The sequence below is a fragment of the Lepidochelys kempii genome, chromosome 1, assembly GCF_965140285.1.
Source record: "Lepidochelys kempii isolate rLepKem1 chromosome 1, rLepKem1.hap1, whole genome shotgun sequence".
Lineage (NCBI taxonomy): Eukaryota > Metazoa > Chordata > Testudines > Cheloniidae > Lepidochelys > Lepidochelys kempii.
The window spans coordinates 7,909,148-7,925,895 of NC_136380.1; the positions used below are offsets into that span (position 1 = coordinate 7,909,148).

At 47.5% G+C, this 16,748-nt stretch overlaps 1 protein-coding gene across 1 annotated transcript; it reads left to right on the forward strand.

Annotated features, from left to right (window-relative positions):
* Nucleotides 1-11,179: 11,179 nt before the first annotated feature.
* LOC140905609 (olfactory receptor 52E4) lies at nucleotides 11,180-12,148 on the forward strand. The gene has a single exon (XM_073329119.1). The coding sequence runs from the start codon at nucleotides 11,180-11,182 to the stop codon at nucleotides 12,146-12,148; it is 969 nt and encodes a 322-aa protein (XP_073185220.1).
* The last annotated feature ends 4,600 nt before the right edge of the window (nucleotides 12,149-16,748 follow it).

The following is a 16,748-nucleotide window of genomic DNA, read 5'->3' on the forward strand; positions in this document are numbered from 1 at the left end:
CAGAAGACTTTCCAGTTTTCCCTTCATGCCTTTGCATTACCTTTTCTGTTCTCATGGGCACTTCTTTCAGTGCCATCACCATGGTACCTGAGTACCTGGAGGAGACACAGTGAACTTGGTACTCCATTTACATCTGCAGCTTTCACATTTCAAATTATTTATTTTGCTATTTTGGGAGCATTAGGCACTTGTGCAAGATCAACCCAGATTAGCCCCAACCCACAAAACGTATCAAGCAAATCAGCCAAAACCAGATAGTCTAGAAATTAGCAAAACCCTTCCCTCCCTCAAACAGCGACCCACCCCATGTACCCCAGGTAAGAAGTTGGGACAGTAGATATGGGCTTTGCAGCATGGTTAGGGTATCTCTGACAAAGGTTGAGTAGGGACTGAATTCCAGGGGAAGCACCCTGACCCCAGCCCTCTGTCTCTTACGCTGGGGAGTAGGCGGGGGAAGGGGAAAATTCATTGCCTTCGTTCCCAAGCCCTCTCCTCTCCCCAGCTCTATCAGCTGACAACACCTCCAGCCTCGCACTCACTCAGGGATACAACCTGGCAGACGTCTTTGACCCTCCGACCTGCGTGTGCAGGGCCAATCCAAGTCCTCTCACCTCACGCTCCATCATGTTCCTAAGATCCAACCCTTCTATCTATACAACAAAAATTCTCCTCCATCTCCAACCCCGGGTCATCTCCAGCCTTGGTTCTGGCAACTTCCTCCACTCTGGTCCACATGCCCCTTCTCGCACACCCAAAGTACAAAATCCCTCCACAGGCTCCTTGTTCTCATCCTCGGGGCCCTTCACAGCTCCATCTCCTTACTAATTCACTCAGTTCCCTTCTCGTGTTGTCCCCTCTCCCCTCCACTCTTTCCAGGGACAGACTGCACACCTGTCTGCTTCTCCCACGCTGCCTCCAGGTATAGAACAGCCTCCCTGAACTGGACTGGTCTGCATTCCTGCTTCACTCCCATCCTCAGGACCAATCAGCCAAGGAACAAGGGATCATCGACTAGAGCTGATGTGCATGTATTTAACATCACAGATGCATATAATGGTAGGAAAAAATGGTCCATATTTTGGTTTGTATTCCTTTGTCTCCCCCTCCGTATGTTACAGAGGGCTTAATGTTGACAAAGAAAAGTCTCTGTGTGCACACATGCATGTGTGAGTGTGTGTGTACAGCGCCTTGCACATTCTGAGTGATATCAGAAGGTCAATAATTCTCAATATTTAGAGAATGTACAAAATCACCCCAAACTTCCCAATCATTTGGTGGAGGAATTTTAACACATGGCTCCTGGCTCCATCCTGTCATTAGCTTGTAGGCCTTTCCACCTTTGTTTGCACCCACAATGATCTGCCAGCAGGAATGTGGGCATGGAGGCCTTTACACACCTGATTTGTGGGGGCAGTTATTTCCAGGTGCAAACTGTGCCTTGAGAAAGGAAGGCCAGGTTTCTTCAAAAAAGCAAACCTCAAATGTAATCCTCATAGTCTCTTGCACATAAACTGCTCTCCATAACCCCTTTCAGAATCCAGGCACCTTAACAGAAAGGAACTAAGACCAACGCTGAACTCAAGACAGGTGATCTGCTTGTGAAATGTCTAAAGAGCCACTCGGCACCACATTCTCAATCTTGGGTGTTGAAAGTATTTGCCTTCATCCACGCTTGGGCACCTAGCTTGATTTTTAGGAGGTGCTGAACACCCATCAGCTCCCATTGAAAACCAGATCACTCATTGAGGGGAAAACCAGGTAAGTCATTAAGGTGAAAACCCAGATCATTCATTCTAAATATAGACTATAGATGCAATAGGCACCCAAGCTGGATCAGGTCGGGCACAATACCAATGGGCTGATGAAATAGGAAATTAAAATATACAGCAACAGAATTTGGATCAGGTTTTGAACTTGCCCAGAATGTGGGTGTGTTTGGATCTGAGGTTCTGCTTCAGACCCGTCTATGGCTACAGAACAGTCCAATTCCTTTGCCCTCACAAATTGGATTCTGTGGGCAAACTCACCAGAATCCTGCAGCGCTCCCCTCCTTTCCCAGGGCGTCAGTCTCCCTCATGGGCTGTGTGAGGTCTACATGCTCACCCGCAGCTGCCTGCCTTTGGTGGATTTATAGCCAGGGTGAGAGAACTCACTTCCTCCCCGCAGGGGGGTCTTGCAGTTCAGCTGGGAATCTCTGCTTCCACTTTGTCCTCCCCACCCATCTCTGGCAGACAGAGTTCACTCTTTCTTTTCAGACTTGGGAGAATAGAAACTGTTCCTGCGTCGTGGGTATGAGAGAGAGAAAAGTCATTTTCAGTCCCTCCTAGACCAAAATCCCTCAGCCATTGCAGAACTGATCACTACAGCACATTCCCCAGTGTTCTGCCCAGTCTCGTTTTAAATAACCCAAGCAATGAACCCTCCACTACTTCCCTTAGGAGGCTTTATCTACCCTGGCCAGACCATTAGTGCCCGGAGTACCTCCTCTGGCTACACAAGAGGGTCACCCTGGCCAGACAAGTCAGCTTCCGCTCCTTTCTGGCTGAATATTTCACAGTCCCCGGTCACTATGAATACAAGCTAGCTACTGAACGCCACTCACAGGGAGAGGCCTCAGGAGTTTGAAAAGGCAATACAGCCTCATACATATTTACTCCACAGCTGGCCTCCTTATGTTTTTATGTTTAGTTTGCATTGGGATAGTGCTCAGAGGCCTCAGCCTGGAAACCGAGTCCCATCGTGCCAGGTGCTGTACACATGTGTAAGGAAAAGGTGCCCTACAGAGTTTCCAATCTGTGTCGGTGTTACAGTTCCCGGGAGCGGTGAACTTCCCGAGGAGAAGAAATCTCACCTCATTTCAGCCCCACACACCCCTGAGGCATTCAGTGACCCTGTGAACAATGAAGACCAATGGGGAGACATTTGGTGCAACGAGTAGATACTCTTGACTATAAATAAGTCTACACTGAAAACAAACCAAAACATGGCAGCGTCGCAGAACCCAGGTCAATTGAGTCCGGCTCACGGGCTTCGAGGCCGCAGCACTCAGAAGAGCAGTGAAGATGTTCCTGCTCAGACTGAAGTCCAGGCTCTGGGCCTTCCCCCTTCACCGGTTTTCAGAGCCCCGGTTCCAGCCCGATCAGAAATGGCTACACTGCTATCTTTAGCCCTGTACCGTGAGCCCAGGTATGTTCCCCCAGACTCTGAGACTTGCTCCCCGGGGGAGGGGGGTGTGCGGTGTAGACATACCCTGAGAAGAGGCACTTTCATGGCTGTGCTGGCACTTCCTGACTGCATCCACCTGCCAATCTGGCCAGGCAGCCATTCTTCTGAGACTTCAGCTCTTCCCTTTCTAGCTGGACCCCAGAAGGGATGAGGTGCAGTGAAAAGAAAACGTAACTCAGTGGGGTGGAGTTCCCTCGGCTTTTCCAAACCTTCCAAAAGACTTGGTTGATTTTAAACTTGGGACCAAGATTTGGGGGATTTCTTATCCCTAGTGGAAATTCCAGTAGACTCCATGGGAATCCTTGAACTGGTCTTTCCCTCCTCTCTGTGGATGTCTTCTGGTCTGTGTCGATTTTTACTGGACTCTCTTGGTTTCCACCGGAGGATCTATAGCTGAAGGATCCAGTAGATCTCTTACAAATCTTAGTCTGCCACTTATAACCAGGTGAAAATTTGCAACAGGAATTTCCACTAGAGATTCCGGCACTCCTGGACTGGGTATATGTCACCAGCACTGAAATGCAGCCACATATCGGTTTGACTGTGACAGTCATTGGGTACCAGCTACACAGTATGCCTGGTTAGCACAGAAAGTGTAGGAGATTGTCACCTCCACTACCACATCCCCTACCAGGGGAAATTGAGGCTGCTGGAATGCAACAATCCAAGTTGGAATTCACTGAAGGTACCAGGCTTCTCCCAGCCCCGGTCTTGCCGAACGTGAGCTGTTCTAGATACTGCACAGCTGATGCTCCCAAAACTCGCTAGGTATGATAATAGAGTAGGGCAGGGCTATTCTTCTCATTTTACAGCTTGGGAACGGAAAGACCGAGAGACTTGCCCAAGGTTACCTGTATCCTAGTCAAGAATAGAATGCAGGCCTCCGAAATTACTGCCCTAACCACTGGGTCGTTCTCTCTCTTCTGCTACTGTGCTTCTCCTCATCTGGGAATGTCACCAAGGTGCCAGCCGAGATAGCGGGGTCTGTGTTCCAAAGCGTAGAGTAAAAGGCGGATAATTCAACCCTAGAACTCTACCTTGCATCCACCATCCACCATTCCACAGAGGAGACAGCAATGGAGTTGCAGAATTGTCTGCTTTTCCCTGGTCTAGAGGTGGGCCCGACTAGAAATGCCCTTTTCCTGCTGCTAGAACATAGTGGTTTACATGCCTTGCCGGGCAGGAACCTAGAAATCCCCAGACCAGATCCATCTAGTCCAGTATGTTGCCCTCATCACTGGCCAGTACCCGATTCTGTAGAGGAAGGTTCATGATACTTTGCAGAGGACAGTTTTGGAATGACTTGCCCACAGGTCTTTCCTTCTCCCGCGCAGTTAATGGCAGACATGCAAGAACCCAACAGAAGTTCCCACGTCTCTTTGTTTTTCTGTAGGACCTGTGAGGCCTTTGTGTCCTGCATGCTGGGGCAGCCTCACAGCCAGAGGGAAAGGGCAGTGCTTCACAGCACGCAGGTCCCTTCCCCGTTCCTGCATGACACTTCATCTGAATATCTGACCCACGTTTGATTCCTAATATGAAAAGGACCCAACAGCTGCAGCCAAACCACCTCTGTCCAGGATCTCCTCATATTGCACAGAACAAGAAGTTCTGAGCATTTGGGAACCTGTCTCTGAATGGATCTCCTGATCTGGGGCACCGGGGGGGAGGGGGAGCATTTTATACATCCACCCTAATTCTGCCCCCATGTTGGCCTGGATTGGATGGATGTAGTAGCTCCAGATGTTGATCAAGCTAATTGCAAGCATATTGTGTGCATTCAGCCGCCATGAATTAATGAAATAGAACACCACATCGTTAAGGGTTAATTTGAACAATCAGGGCTTCTGGAGGCAAGGTCAAAACTAGCTGCAGACTAGCAGTTTCTGCTAATGAGAATGGGAGGAGGGGCGAAAAGCGTCAACAAATTGAGACGGAAAGAAAATAAGTGGATAGAGACCATGAGTTTGCACACCTTTGATACAAAAGCTTATTCTGACTAATATTGCTAGGAATGTTTGTTGATAAGCAGTTGATTGAAGTTAGGAGAGGTGATGACCCACCCCCTATGAGTTGTGTGTTTTGTAAAAGTTAGTTAAAAAAGACTAGATAATAGTGTGTACTTTGGAGCAGTTCTCGGAAGCTATCCTGAGAGATTTTTTCTTGACACTACCATGCTCCCTGGTGGGGAAGCAACCGGCCATTGCTGGTCTACTGTCAACTACTCGATGCCCTCTCGAATTCTAGGTAATGATATGGGATATTCTAACCCTATTGCTAGTGTCTGTGTGAGCTTTAATAAATTGTAGTTTTAAATAAAAGCACGCTTACTTGTATCGATCTTTCATCAGCCGGAAGCGCTGTGTTCCCACTGATTTATTCCTGACACTGCCTGGAGTGAAGCAGTGAAGTAACCACTGCTTTGGGTTCTGAAAACCCTGGGTAACACCCTCTTAACCAAAAAGGGTACTGATTATATCATATTCATTGTTCGAAGGTTTATTCCTTCACCCTCTCACTTCCGTGGTCCTTCTTGCATGAACAGAGAGCAACAATACTCGAAGTCCAAAGGTGCAAACAATTCAAAGTTTTTGGGGGTGAACTTCCAGCAAGCTTAAATCCAAGTTTCTTTTTCCTTATTTTTGAATTCCAACTTACTTCCTGTTTGTCCCTAATTTATAGAGTAATATTCTCAGCTACACCTTAACCAATCATTTTACTGAAATTTATCTAACCAATCCTAACATATTGTAACATAATTCTCTAACCACTTATATCCCACCACCTTAATTAGTTTACACCCTGCAAAATTAATTATACAGCAGACAGAAACAGTCACAGAACCAGACAGAGACCATGCAAATAAGAGCAAAGTGGGAAATCTAATGACAAAACAATACAGAAGTGAGGATTTCACAACGACATCTATAAAGACATAAGGGTTTCCCAGCTGTGTCTATTGATAAGTGAGTTCTTACCAAACAGAAAACTATCAAACTAAATTTCCTTTTACATCTTCTAGGCTCTTCCCTTTCTGGAGGTGATAGATTGGATCACCTTTCCTTATTTCAATTGCCTTATTTCAATGTGACTGGTTTGGAATGTGAGGACGTGACCTTTCGCTTCCCAGCTCATGGCTGCTCCCACTGCTTAACCAAAGGCCTTAGCTAAGGAACGGGGCCTCAGACTGTCACAGTGAGAGAAGCCCCTTACACAAGCAGACAGTGATTTTGATTCTTTCTTTTATACCTCTATAACTAGCTAAATGATAAAAATATACCCACATTCTTAAAGTATAGGCATTTACAGACAGGCCTGAATATCTATATCCTAACACTCATACCTAAACAGAGCCCTGAACAAGCAGGGACAAGTATTCAAACGTCATAGACACTTTTGCACATGCACCCGCTAGTTGTGCAGATCCCCTCATGCAGACAGGCCTTTGGGGTATTTGCACACTTAAACTAGGCACACACACACACACACACCCAGCACGTCCTCTCTTGAAGATCAATCGCATACTATTGAATGGCGATGTAGCTATTAAGCCAAGGGCCTGTATAATAGGAATGGGTTAATTTACTGCTACTCTTTGTGGCTTTTCCCTGTGCCTGATCGCAGATTTTCCTCTGTAATGGCTCTGAATTCCCAGCGGGGGGAGGAAAGAGGATTTCTTTAAAAGGTATAAATACCCCCACATGGGTTGTCCTGGCAGACTGGAGAATCACACAGAATGTGTCTGACTGTAGCATTCACTGTAGGTGAAGAAGATACAGACAGATCCAGGTGAGTTGGGGTAGTATGGATTTAATCAGGGGCCCTGTTAATGAATAATTTTTAAATGGACTGGAAAACTTCGGGACAAATCCTTTTGTCAGTCACGCTGGTGTAAATGTAAAATAATCCCACTGATTAAAGCAGAGCTACTCAGGATTTACAGCAGTGTAACTGAGCAGAATCTGGTTCTTTATGAATGAACTCTTTAAGAACATGGAAAAAAGGCCTTGTGAGAAGGGGAAGTCCTCAGAATTCAAGAAATGCCAGCAATAACACAAGCTGAATTCTGCCCCCTTTGTATGAATTTCTTAGTCTTTCACGATTTGTTTGCAAATCATTCCTCAATTAACACAACATCAAACATTCTTTTCTACAGCCTTAGACACACACACGTGTGGCAACACCTTGTTGTCCCCTTTTCGCCCCTGTGGACTTGCACTACTTTTGTCATCACAACAGTCCAGTCTACATCTCTTTGGTGACTTCGACTTATTTGTATAAATTCACTTCTCTGCAAGGTCTGTTTTTAAATACATTTCAGCAGAGCATTCATGGTCTCCCTGATTTCTTTCCAGCCAGCAGCACAGCCTTCCTGCTGTAATACTGATCGGCAGTAAGGTAATTATCGGCCTCACACTGGTGTAAAATGTAGGAAGATCCCCACAACATGAAGGGCTCTGGCGGGTGTTGTGTGACAATTCTGGCATTTCCCAAACCAGAAATACCATCCATCAGCCCAGCATTTCTCATCGCCCTGCTGGATTCCAGGGCAGTGCATGGAGCATAGCAACAGGAGGTAGAAATTTTAACCGGCACTCTCGCTAGCTTTCAGGTTTCTTGCTCGTGAGTAACAGCCCGATACTGCATCTTGGAAGCCAGTGGGAGTTTTTCCACCGCCTTCAGTGGAAGCAGGATCAGAGCCACGGCCTCTTTGTCTCACTTTCCCCATCTCTGGAAGCAGATTAGCACTACTCACGCCTGTCTCCAGAGGAACTATGTACATCCAGGCAGAATGCCCAAGCTGTGCGGCTCAATGGGCCGGGTACGTGCTGCTTCACATGCCGGGGGCTTCGTGGGAAACGCAGGCTACTCGTGGGCGCAGAGCCCTGACAAAGTGGGGCCAAGCTCTCTTCAAACTCCGGCTCTCGGGTGCAGTACTGCTGATAGCAGCAGGGACAGGCAGCCAGAACGCTGCTGCTAAAGGGGCCAGGGACCTCCCGAGAGAACACACTTGCTGTGCTGGGGCATGTATCTGCCATGGCTAAGACCATGTGTCTGCCTGCACTGAGCACATCCAGGGAGGAGACATGTTCCAGCCCATCACTAAGGGACCACATCAGCAGCACAGAGGGGGCAGATAAGAACTAGAGAGGGAAGGGTTAAAAATTCAAAGTTAATGCCCCTCAGCTCCTGTTCTGGTTTTTCCCAATACAGGGAAGCTTTCCTCAGGCAAATGACTGGTAATCAAATGCTGCAGCCCCATCTGCACAGGGCTTTACTGCAATTCATTCATTACCACGTGGGCTCCCATTTCTGGGGACTTTTTAAAATCTCCAACCTGTTTTGCATTTAAAAAAAAATTGCAATTATTTTGCACACAAAGTTAATGAGAGGCAGTTAGCTATAAAAGGGTCCAAAGAGTTGGCTGTGGGGGGCTATTGGAACCCACAATCAAACCTGTCTCAAGTGTGTGCAGAGGGACAAGGTCGGGGAGGGAATATCTTTTATTGGACCAACTTCTGTTGGTGAGAGAGAGACCAGGTTCTGGGCCACACAGAGCTCTGTGTCTCTATCTCACCGACAGAAGTTGGTCCAGTAAAGATATTCCTGCACTCACCTGGCCTCTCTAATAGCCTGGGACCAATACAGCTATGAGAACTCTGTATAAACTGCCTACATTTATCAACAGACCTCGTTTCTAAGCTGTGTCCATGTGGCACTGACTGGTCACGCGCTGCTACTGGCTCTTCTCTTTGGTTCCGGCTATCAGTAGCCAATAATATATAAATATTTTCATATTACTTTTCCATGTAAGCAACAGCTGGCATCTAGACACAGGGCTATTATGTGCTTGCCAGGGACAGGGGAAGTGGTCCCTGCAATCCTGGATGGGAGTGGAGGAGCGCACCCAACACCGGCTCTGTCTCAGACTCCATGTAAATGTTTGGGAACCTATAGCAAAGCGCTGGGCCTTGGGCAGACGTGCATTCATGCCCCCAGGGCAGGCCGGAAAGGCCCTGGCCCTTTCCAGCTGGGAGCCATAGTTGCAGGGCACATGACAAGGGCAAACATGTGACCGACAGGACAGCAGAAATAAGACTCCCTGTAGAGGCAGGGAAGGAATTTTCTGCACAGGCCAAGGGGACAGTCTGCATGGGTAGTGAGCCCAAACAGACCAAAGGGACGGGCTATTTCTGAACTTCCTGCTTTCCAAGGGCAAAAACTGCTTCTCCCGATTCTGAGGGTCTAATATAGCAGGTGCAGGGAAGGGGCTGTGAGTGGAGTCCCATGCAGGCGGGGGATGAGCATTCAGAAGGAGAGAGTGAAGTAGTGGAGACAAGGAGAAACTGGTTCTAGTACAGCACCCCGGCTACACAGCATCTCGTGTGGAACATGCATCTGAAGGTGCTTTATTGTACACGGCCAGATGTGGTACAATGCCAGAAACCAGTGGGGCTGTCAGCGCTGCGCAGGGGGTAACTTAATGCCAGTAACCGAGAAGCAGAGAAATTAAGTGGTTTTGCAGACAGAGGCTTACAGGGTGATGGACGGGCATGGTCTTCCCAGCCAGCTTGCTCTTCCCGTTCCGTTGTAGGCAGGGGGAGCTGTGCTTGCTTACACCAGCTGTGGATCTGGCTCAAAGAACTCAAAGCTCACCAAGTTTATTACCCTACGGTCCATTCTTTCTACAATCAACTCTCAGAGAGAAAAACACCTGGACAACATTTTCACAGTAGTGACGTTGAAATAGATTGCCTTAAACTGCAAACCACACAAAGTGAACCTTGGTAACCATCTTTCAAATGTTTCTTGGCCTTTAAGACTGAAATTCTCAGAGCATTTTAGGGATAGAGGATTTATCCTTGGGCCTATAACACAGAGTGCTTAGAAAAATACATCTATATGATGCTTAAGCACTGGAAGACTTTGCTTTACTCATTGTTTAATGAGTTTAAGTCCCTAGACTGGCAATTCAGAGACATGTTTTATTTCCCATTCTGTAGCTGACCAAGTCCCCACTCTGTGCCTCAGTTTCCCCACCTGTACAGTTAAGGATAACAATACTTCCCCTCCTTTGTGAAAGATTTTGAGATCTATGCCTAAAAAGCACTGTACAAGAGCAGTTATTAAAGTATTGTGATCATTGCAACTTCATGAGGCAGAAAGATAAATATTGACAAATTTTATAAGTGCCTGTATACAAATGCTAGAAGTCGGAATAAAAGGTGGGTGAACTTGACTGCCTGGTATTAAATGAGGATATTGCTATAATAGGCATTGTAGAAATTTGGTGGAATGACGATAATCAATGGCACACGGTAATATTAGGGTACAAAATATATTGGAATGACAGACTAGGTTGTTCTGATGGAGTGTGAAAGAAAGCAGAGTCAAATATAGTAGAAATCTTAAATGAATGAAACTGTACCGCAGAATCTCTATGGATGGATGGAGATGCTCTTTACCCCCTTCTGAGGCACAGGGGTGAATCAAGACCTTTGTGACCCCATCTCAAGATTCTACTGAACCTTCCATTTCTCTGGTGTTTAAACCCTTCTGGGCTGTTGACTAAAGTCATTCAGACTTTGAGCTAGTTGTCCTTTCAGGTCCCCCAAACTGGAATTGGGGGTACTGCTGGAGTCCAGCTCTGAGGGGAAACCGCCGTGAGAAGAGCATAGAGAAAAGCTCCGTGTGCACAGCTTGAGCAAATCCCAGGAAAGCTGTAGAAACGATGGCCATTTTGAACTGGATCCTGCGGAGAATGAAGCTGGGGAGGCGCAGGAGCTGGTGGAGGCGGGGTGATGGGGCTGCAATTCTCCATATGGGAGAAGGCAGAGAGGGGCTTTCTGCATGCGCTGGGATCCAGAGAGGACAAAGTGTCTTCATTGCCGACACTAACCTGCTGTGTGGTTTCAATTCCAGCCTCCGAAATGGTCCTGGAAACTGGCCGTGCCCCATGTCACGCTACAATCACTCCAACCCCTCCACCTTCCTCCTAATGGGCATTCCGGGGCTGGAGGCCACCCACTTCTGGATCGCCTTCCCATTCTGTGCCATGTACGTTGTGGCCCTGCTGGGGAACTTCATCCTCCTCTTTGTGATCAAGACGGAGCCGAGCCTGCACTTGCCCATGTATTACTTCCTCTGCATGCTGGCAGGCATCGACCTGGTGCTCACCACCTCCACCGTGCCCAAGATCCTGAGCATCTTCTGGTTCCACTCCCATGAAATCGGCTTTGAGTGCTGCGTGGTCCAGATGTTCTTCATCCACAGTTTCTCTGCCATGGAGTCGGGGGTGCTGCTGGCCATGGCCTTTGACCGCTACGTCGCCATCTGCAAGCCATTGCGCTACACCGCCATCCTCACCAACGCCATCATTGCCAAGATCGGGTTGGCCGTCTTTGTGCGGGGCATCAGCCTGATGACCCCCTTGACGTGCATGGTCAGCCGCCTGCCCTACTGTGGTCCCAGGGTCATCTCCCACTCCTACTGCGAGCACATGGCCGTGGTGAAGCTGGCCTGTGGGGACACCATGCTCAACTATGTCTACGGGATAACGACCGCGACCTTTGTGGTGGCCTCAGACTCCATCTTCATCACCATCTCCTACATCCTGATCCTCCGGGCCGTCCTGAGCCTGTCCTCCAGGGACGCGCGCCTGAAGTCCTTTAGCACCTGTGGCTCCCACGTGTGTGTCATCCTGCTCTTCTACACCCCGGGGCTGTTCTCCTTCTACACACAGCGCTGGGGCCAGAACATCCCCACGCACATCCACATCCTGCTGGCACACCTCTACATTGTGGTGCCGCCCATGCTGAACCCCATCATATACGGCATGAAGACCAAGCAGATCAGGGGCCGGCTGCTGAGCCATTCTATCCAAAGAGACTCAAGGCTTGGCTTTGAGGATGCTAAACAGCAATGAGCGAGATGCAGAAGGTTCAGACAGGCACCCAGAGCTTTGAATTCTGATCTAACAGGAACTCTGGAGACTTTTGGGCTGGAAATCCCACAAGAAGATGCTCTCTTGAAAGTTCTGGTGCTTCCTTCCTTCCAGCTACGTTGACAATCCTGCCCAAGACCCAGAAGAACAGAATCACCATGAACACAAGTAATTATTTTTAGCAGAAGTTAATTATTAGCAGAAGTTAATTATTTAGTGGAAGTTAATTATTTTTAGCAGCTGGGGAATGAAAGTTTAGATGATTGCTTATTTTACTCATACCACTGGCTCATCTTTAACACTGAATATCACCAATGCTCCTTTTCCCAACAGCACCTGGTAAAAGACTGTTCCCACCTCAGAGGCCAAGTTCTGCACATGAATCTATCCCTATATTCCTCCACCCATCCCTCCTTCCAACCATCTAACATCAATCTGCATATTTACCTACCTGTTAGCCTTGAACAGCTGCCCACGTGTGGCTTCTGCTGACTCCAGCTAGAACCTCTGTGTGTGTCCTAGTGCAGAATTTTCCCCTGACTGTATATTGTATCTTTCCACCATATCTTGCGACGTTACTTGAGCAGTTACAGAAAAAGTTAACTTGGCTATTTTGTGAGAGGAAGGCTAAAAAACAACACTGAAATGCTTCCCTACATTGGTCAGGGATGTTTTGTAGTGTATCTCTGTGCTGCAAGTTACTCAAAAGCTATTTTTAAAATGCTTAACAATGTCCTGACAGTCTCCTTCTTCCACTTGTAATGTCACCCTGTCTCCAACTTTTTGATCACCTGTTCTTTGTGTCTTCCTCACCTTTATGTCTGTTTCAGGACAGTGTTAAAGACAATTTTAAGAGAGAAATTGTATAGTGCACAATATATGCAAAAATATACACAATCACAAGAGCAACGAAAAATGAAATGATTAAAACGTGATGTTTGGAAATTGTGGACATACTGATTGCATACAAGGCCCATTGCTTTTGTTATCATTGTTCATTAATATGGTATTTGCACAGGGTGTCTCAGCAGAGCTCTCAATGATATGGAAAGGGGTGAAACCAGAGCTGTAATTAGAAGGTACGAGAAAGCCTTTCTCTTTCTGCCACCCCTCAGCGCTGCACACCAGCATCTGAGCACACTCCCACTCACTGGATTTAAGAGTTGAGGTGAATAAAACTCCATTAATCCTCCATGGGTAGGTTCTCTGTTCCCTGGCCCTCATCGCTATCGTATGAGATGTAGGACTCCATTTTAACTATGATGAATATCATCCGCTATTTCCACAGGATTTAGGCCTGACAAATGGAAATAGCGCCAGACCAGCTGTGCTCATGCATTTGTCACATGGAAACCAGCGCTACGAAAACAAGACTTTTTGGAAGTGGAAATGTTCTGCTTGTAACACACATGAGAGTAACCCGAGGCACTCAGAGCCTGTTTTCCCTGATCTCATTATTGTCCCCACTGGTTTGCTACTGCCCATCCAAACTTATGTTTATTTTTTGATGGATGGTAACATGATGGGACGCTCCTGTCAATCCAGGTTGCGACAACTGATGTGCCTTGAGAATGGAGGCTCAGGAAAGCTGCCTACCATTGGGGAGGGAGGGTATTTCTGTCCCGGTGGAATCTTTGTAAAATGCTCTAAAATATAGTTTATTCCAAATATTTTCATGGATAGAACATTCTTGACTCTCTGTGGAGGGGGAAGAGCATCTGGGACTGCTCTCTAATCAGCTCCAGTTATAGAGAAAGCAGCAGGAGGAAAGGGGATACCAATTCAATATCTTCATAAATGATCTGGAGGATGGTGTGGATTGCACTCTCAGCAAATTTGCGGATGATACTAAACTGGGAGGAGTGGTAGATACGCTGGAGGGGAGGGATAGGATACAGAAGGACCTAGACCAATTGGAAGATTGGGCCAAAAGGAATCTGATGAGGTTCAATAAGGATAAGTGCAGGGTCCTGCACTTAGGACGGAAGAACCCAATGCACAGCTACAGACTAGGGACCGAATGGCTAGGCAGCAGTTCTGCGGAAAAGGACCTAGGGGTGACAGTGGACGAGAAGCTGGATATGAGTCAGCAGTGTGCCCTTGTTGCCAAGAAGGCCAATGGCATTTTGGGATATATAAGTAGGGGCATAGCGAGCAGATCGAGGGACGTGATCGTTCCCCTCTATTCGACATTGGTGAGGCCTCATCTGGAGTACTGTGTCCAGTTTTGGGCCCCACACTACAAGAAGGATGTGGATAAATTGGAGAGAGTCCAGCGAAGGGCAACAAAAATGATTAGGGGTCTGGAACACATGACTTATGAGGAGAGGCTGAGGGAGCTGGGATTGTTTAGCCTGCAGAAGAGAAGAATGAGGGGGGATTTGATAGCTGCTTTCAACTACCTGAAAGGGGGTTCCAAAGAGGATGGCTCTAGACTGTTCTCAATGGTAGCAGATGACAGAACGAGGAGTAATGGTCTCAAGTTGCAGTGGGGGAGGTTTAGATTGGATATTAGGAAAAACTTTTTCACTAAGAGGGTGGTGAAACACTGGAATGCGTTACCTAGGGAGGTGGTAGAATCTCCTTCCTTAGAGGTTTTTAAGGTCAGGCTTGACAAAGCCCTGGCTGGGATTATTTAACTGGGAATTGGTCCTGCTTTGAGCAGGGGGTTGGACTAGATGACCTTCTGGGGTCCCTTCCAACCCTGATATTCTATGATTCTATGATTCTATGATTCTTGCATGTATCTCATGCTTAGTGAAGGAGGAAGTTTCCATCACCGGACCCGTCAGGAAGTGCTGTGGTTACTGGATAGAGCCTGGCCCTGGGAACTAAGTGCTGGTGGGAGAACCCCAGGTTCATTAAGTGGATCCCCAGTGCCAACCTACATTCCTGAGAATACCCTGCTTGACTCCTACTAGACCCAGGGCCCTTGGTTCCCTCCCACAAGCCCTGAGGCGGCAGGAGTTTGTGCCATGCAGAAATGCTGCACTCAGCGAAAACCAACAATTGAGTCTGGGCAGAGACAAGCCCTCAGGTAGGGACCGTTCAAGGGCCCCTGTGGGGAGTCACTGTCCTCCCCTCAGCTCCAGCACAATGTACGGAGTCCCCAGTGCCTCAATATATAGCCTAATACCCACTAATGCGACTGAGAGTATGTCTACACTGGAACATAAACCCAGGCTTGAGCCCAGGCTCAGGGCTAATCCCCCTTACATTTACCCTTTAATTGCGCTAACTCAGGGCTTGGACCCAGAGTTCCAGGACCCTGCAGGGCTGGAGGGTCCGAGGTCAAGTCAAGCTGAGACCCAGGGTCTGAGCCCTCTTCCTTTGCAGTGTAGCCGCAGCCCTGCTTAACTCATGTCCCAGGAGTCAATTGGAAGTATCCCACAATTCCATGGGACAACTTCCTTAGTCTTCTTTATCCCAACAATTTGCATGCCACTCTATGGAAAACAGAAGACCCCCTCCTCCACCGCCTGGACAAACAGCAGCATTAACCCAGTCTCTTCTGATCACCAGTCTGCAAAGACACTATCAGAGAGCCCCTACGCATTTTGAAACTTTTTAATTTTAAGAATAACTGATATGTACAAACAACAAGAAATGGAACCGTGCACCAACATTGGGTGGACCAGCATTAAATAGTCTTACAGCAGGTGACAGCTGTGGAATGTTAACCCTCGTCCTTTAGTTCAAATAGTGGCTTTTCTCGCCTTTGCCCTCGGGAACTGCAGCACAGAGAGAGAGCCAATGACTGGCCAGTGGGATTTTCAAGTGATAAAATAGCAAGCCATATCAGTCTCTCATCAGCCACCATTAATCAAAGATATATTTTAATGAGCCTGCGCTTCAGAAAGCTGTGCTCACCACTCACGACTGGAGACGTCCCTTGGGTAGGTCAAATTGGGGCCACCGCTCCAGGGCCCGCGCTTTGGGGGACCCCACGGGCCGGTGCATTTCGTCGGGGCAGTCGATCCTGGAAGACAAATCCGTCACTTCCACCCTGGGCCCCAAACCCGCTAGGGATGGCCCTGCTCACTACTGTGACTTGCAGCATGAGCAGAATCCTTAAAGCTATCCACATATTAGGAAAATTGTCCTTCAGCTCTGCATCATGAATGAATTGGAGAACTTGGAGTAGAGAATGCTTCCCATGCAACAAAATGTGACGGATGTTGTCCAATTCGACATAGAAGTCTTTATCACTGACATCCAAACATTTCCCCATGTGTCAGCGTCCATTGAAGTTCCGTACAATTGTTCAAGAGTGTTTTCCTGTCCACCGGCAGCTTACTAAGGTCATACAAAACCCTCCAGGTCTTTTTGTGGTGCTTCATTTATCCAAACCTTTCTTCAATGGACACTCCAGCTGTGTCAATGAGTGAGCAAAAAAGCTTCCTCTTGAATTTTTCTTCTGAGCTTCCCATCACCTCATCTCTGCTCTCATAACCAAACTGTCTCTTCTTCTGATGAATACGAGTTTCTTTGAAGATAGGCTCAACTCCTAAGTTTTCCACATTTCTCTGGCAGCAGTGATGGCATCTTCAAATCCATTGTCTCTTAGGCCACAACGAGATCA

Coding starts and splice junctions, on each gene's coding strand:
- LOC140905609 (XM_073329119.1), top strand. CDS start 11,180: ATGTCACGCTACAATCACTCCAACCCCTCCACCTTCCTCCTAATGGGC.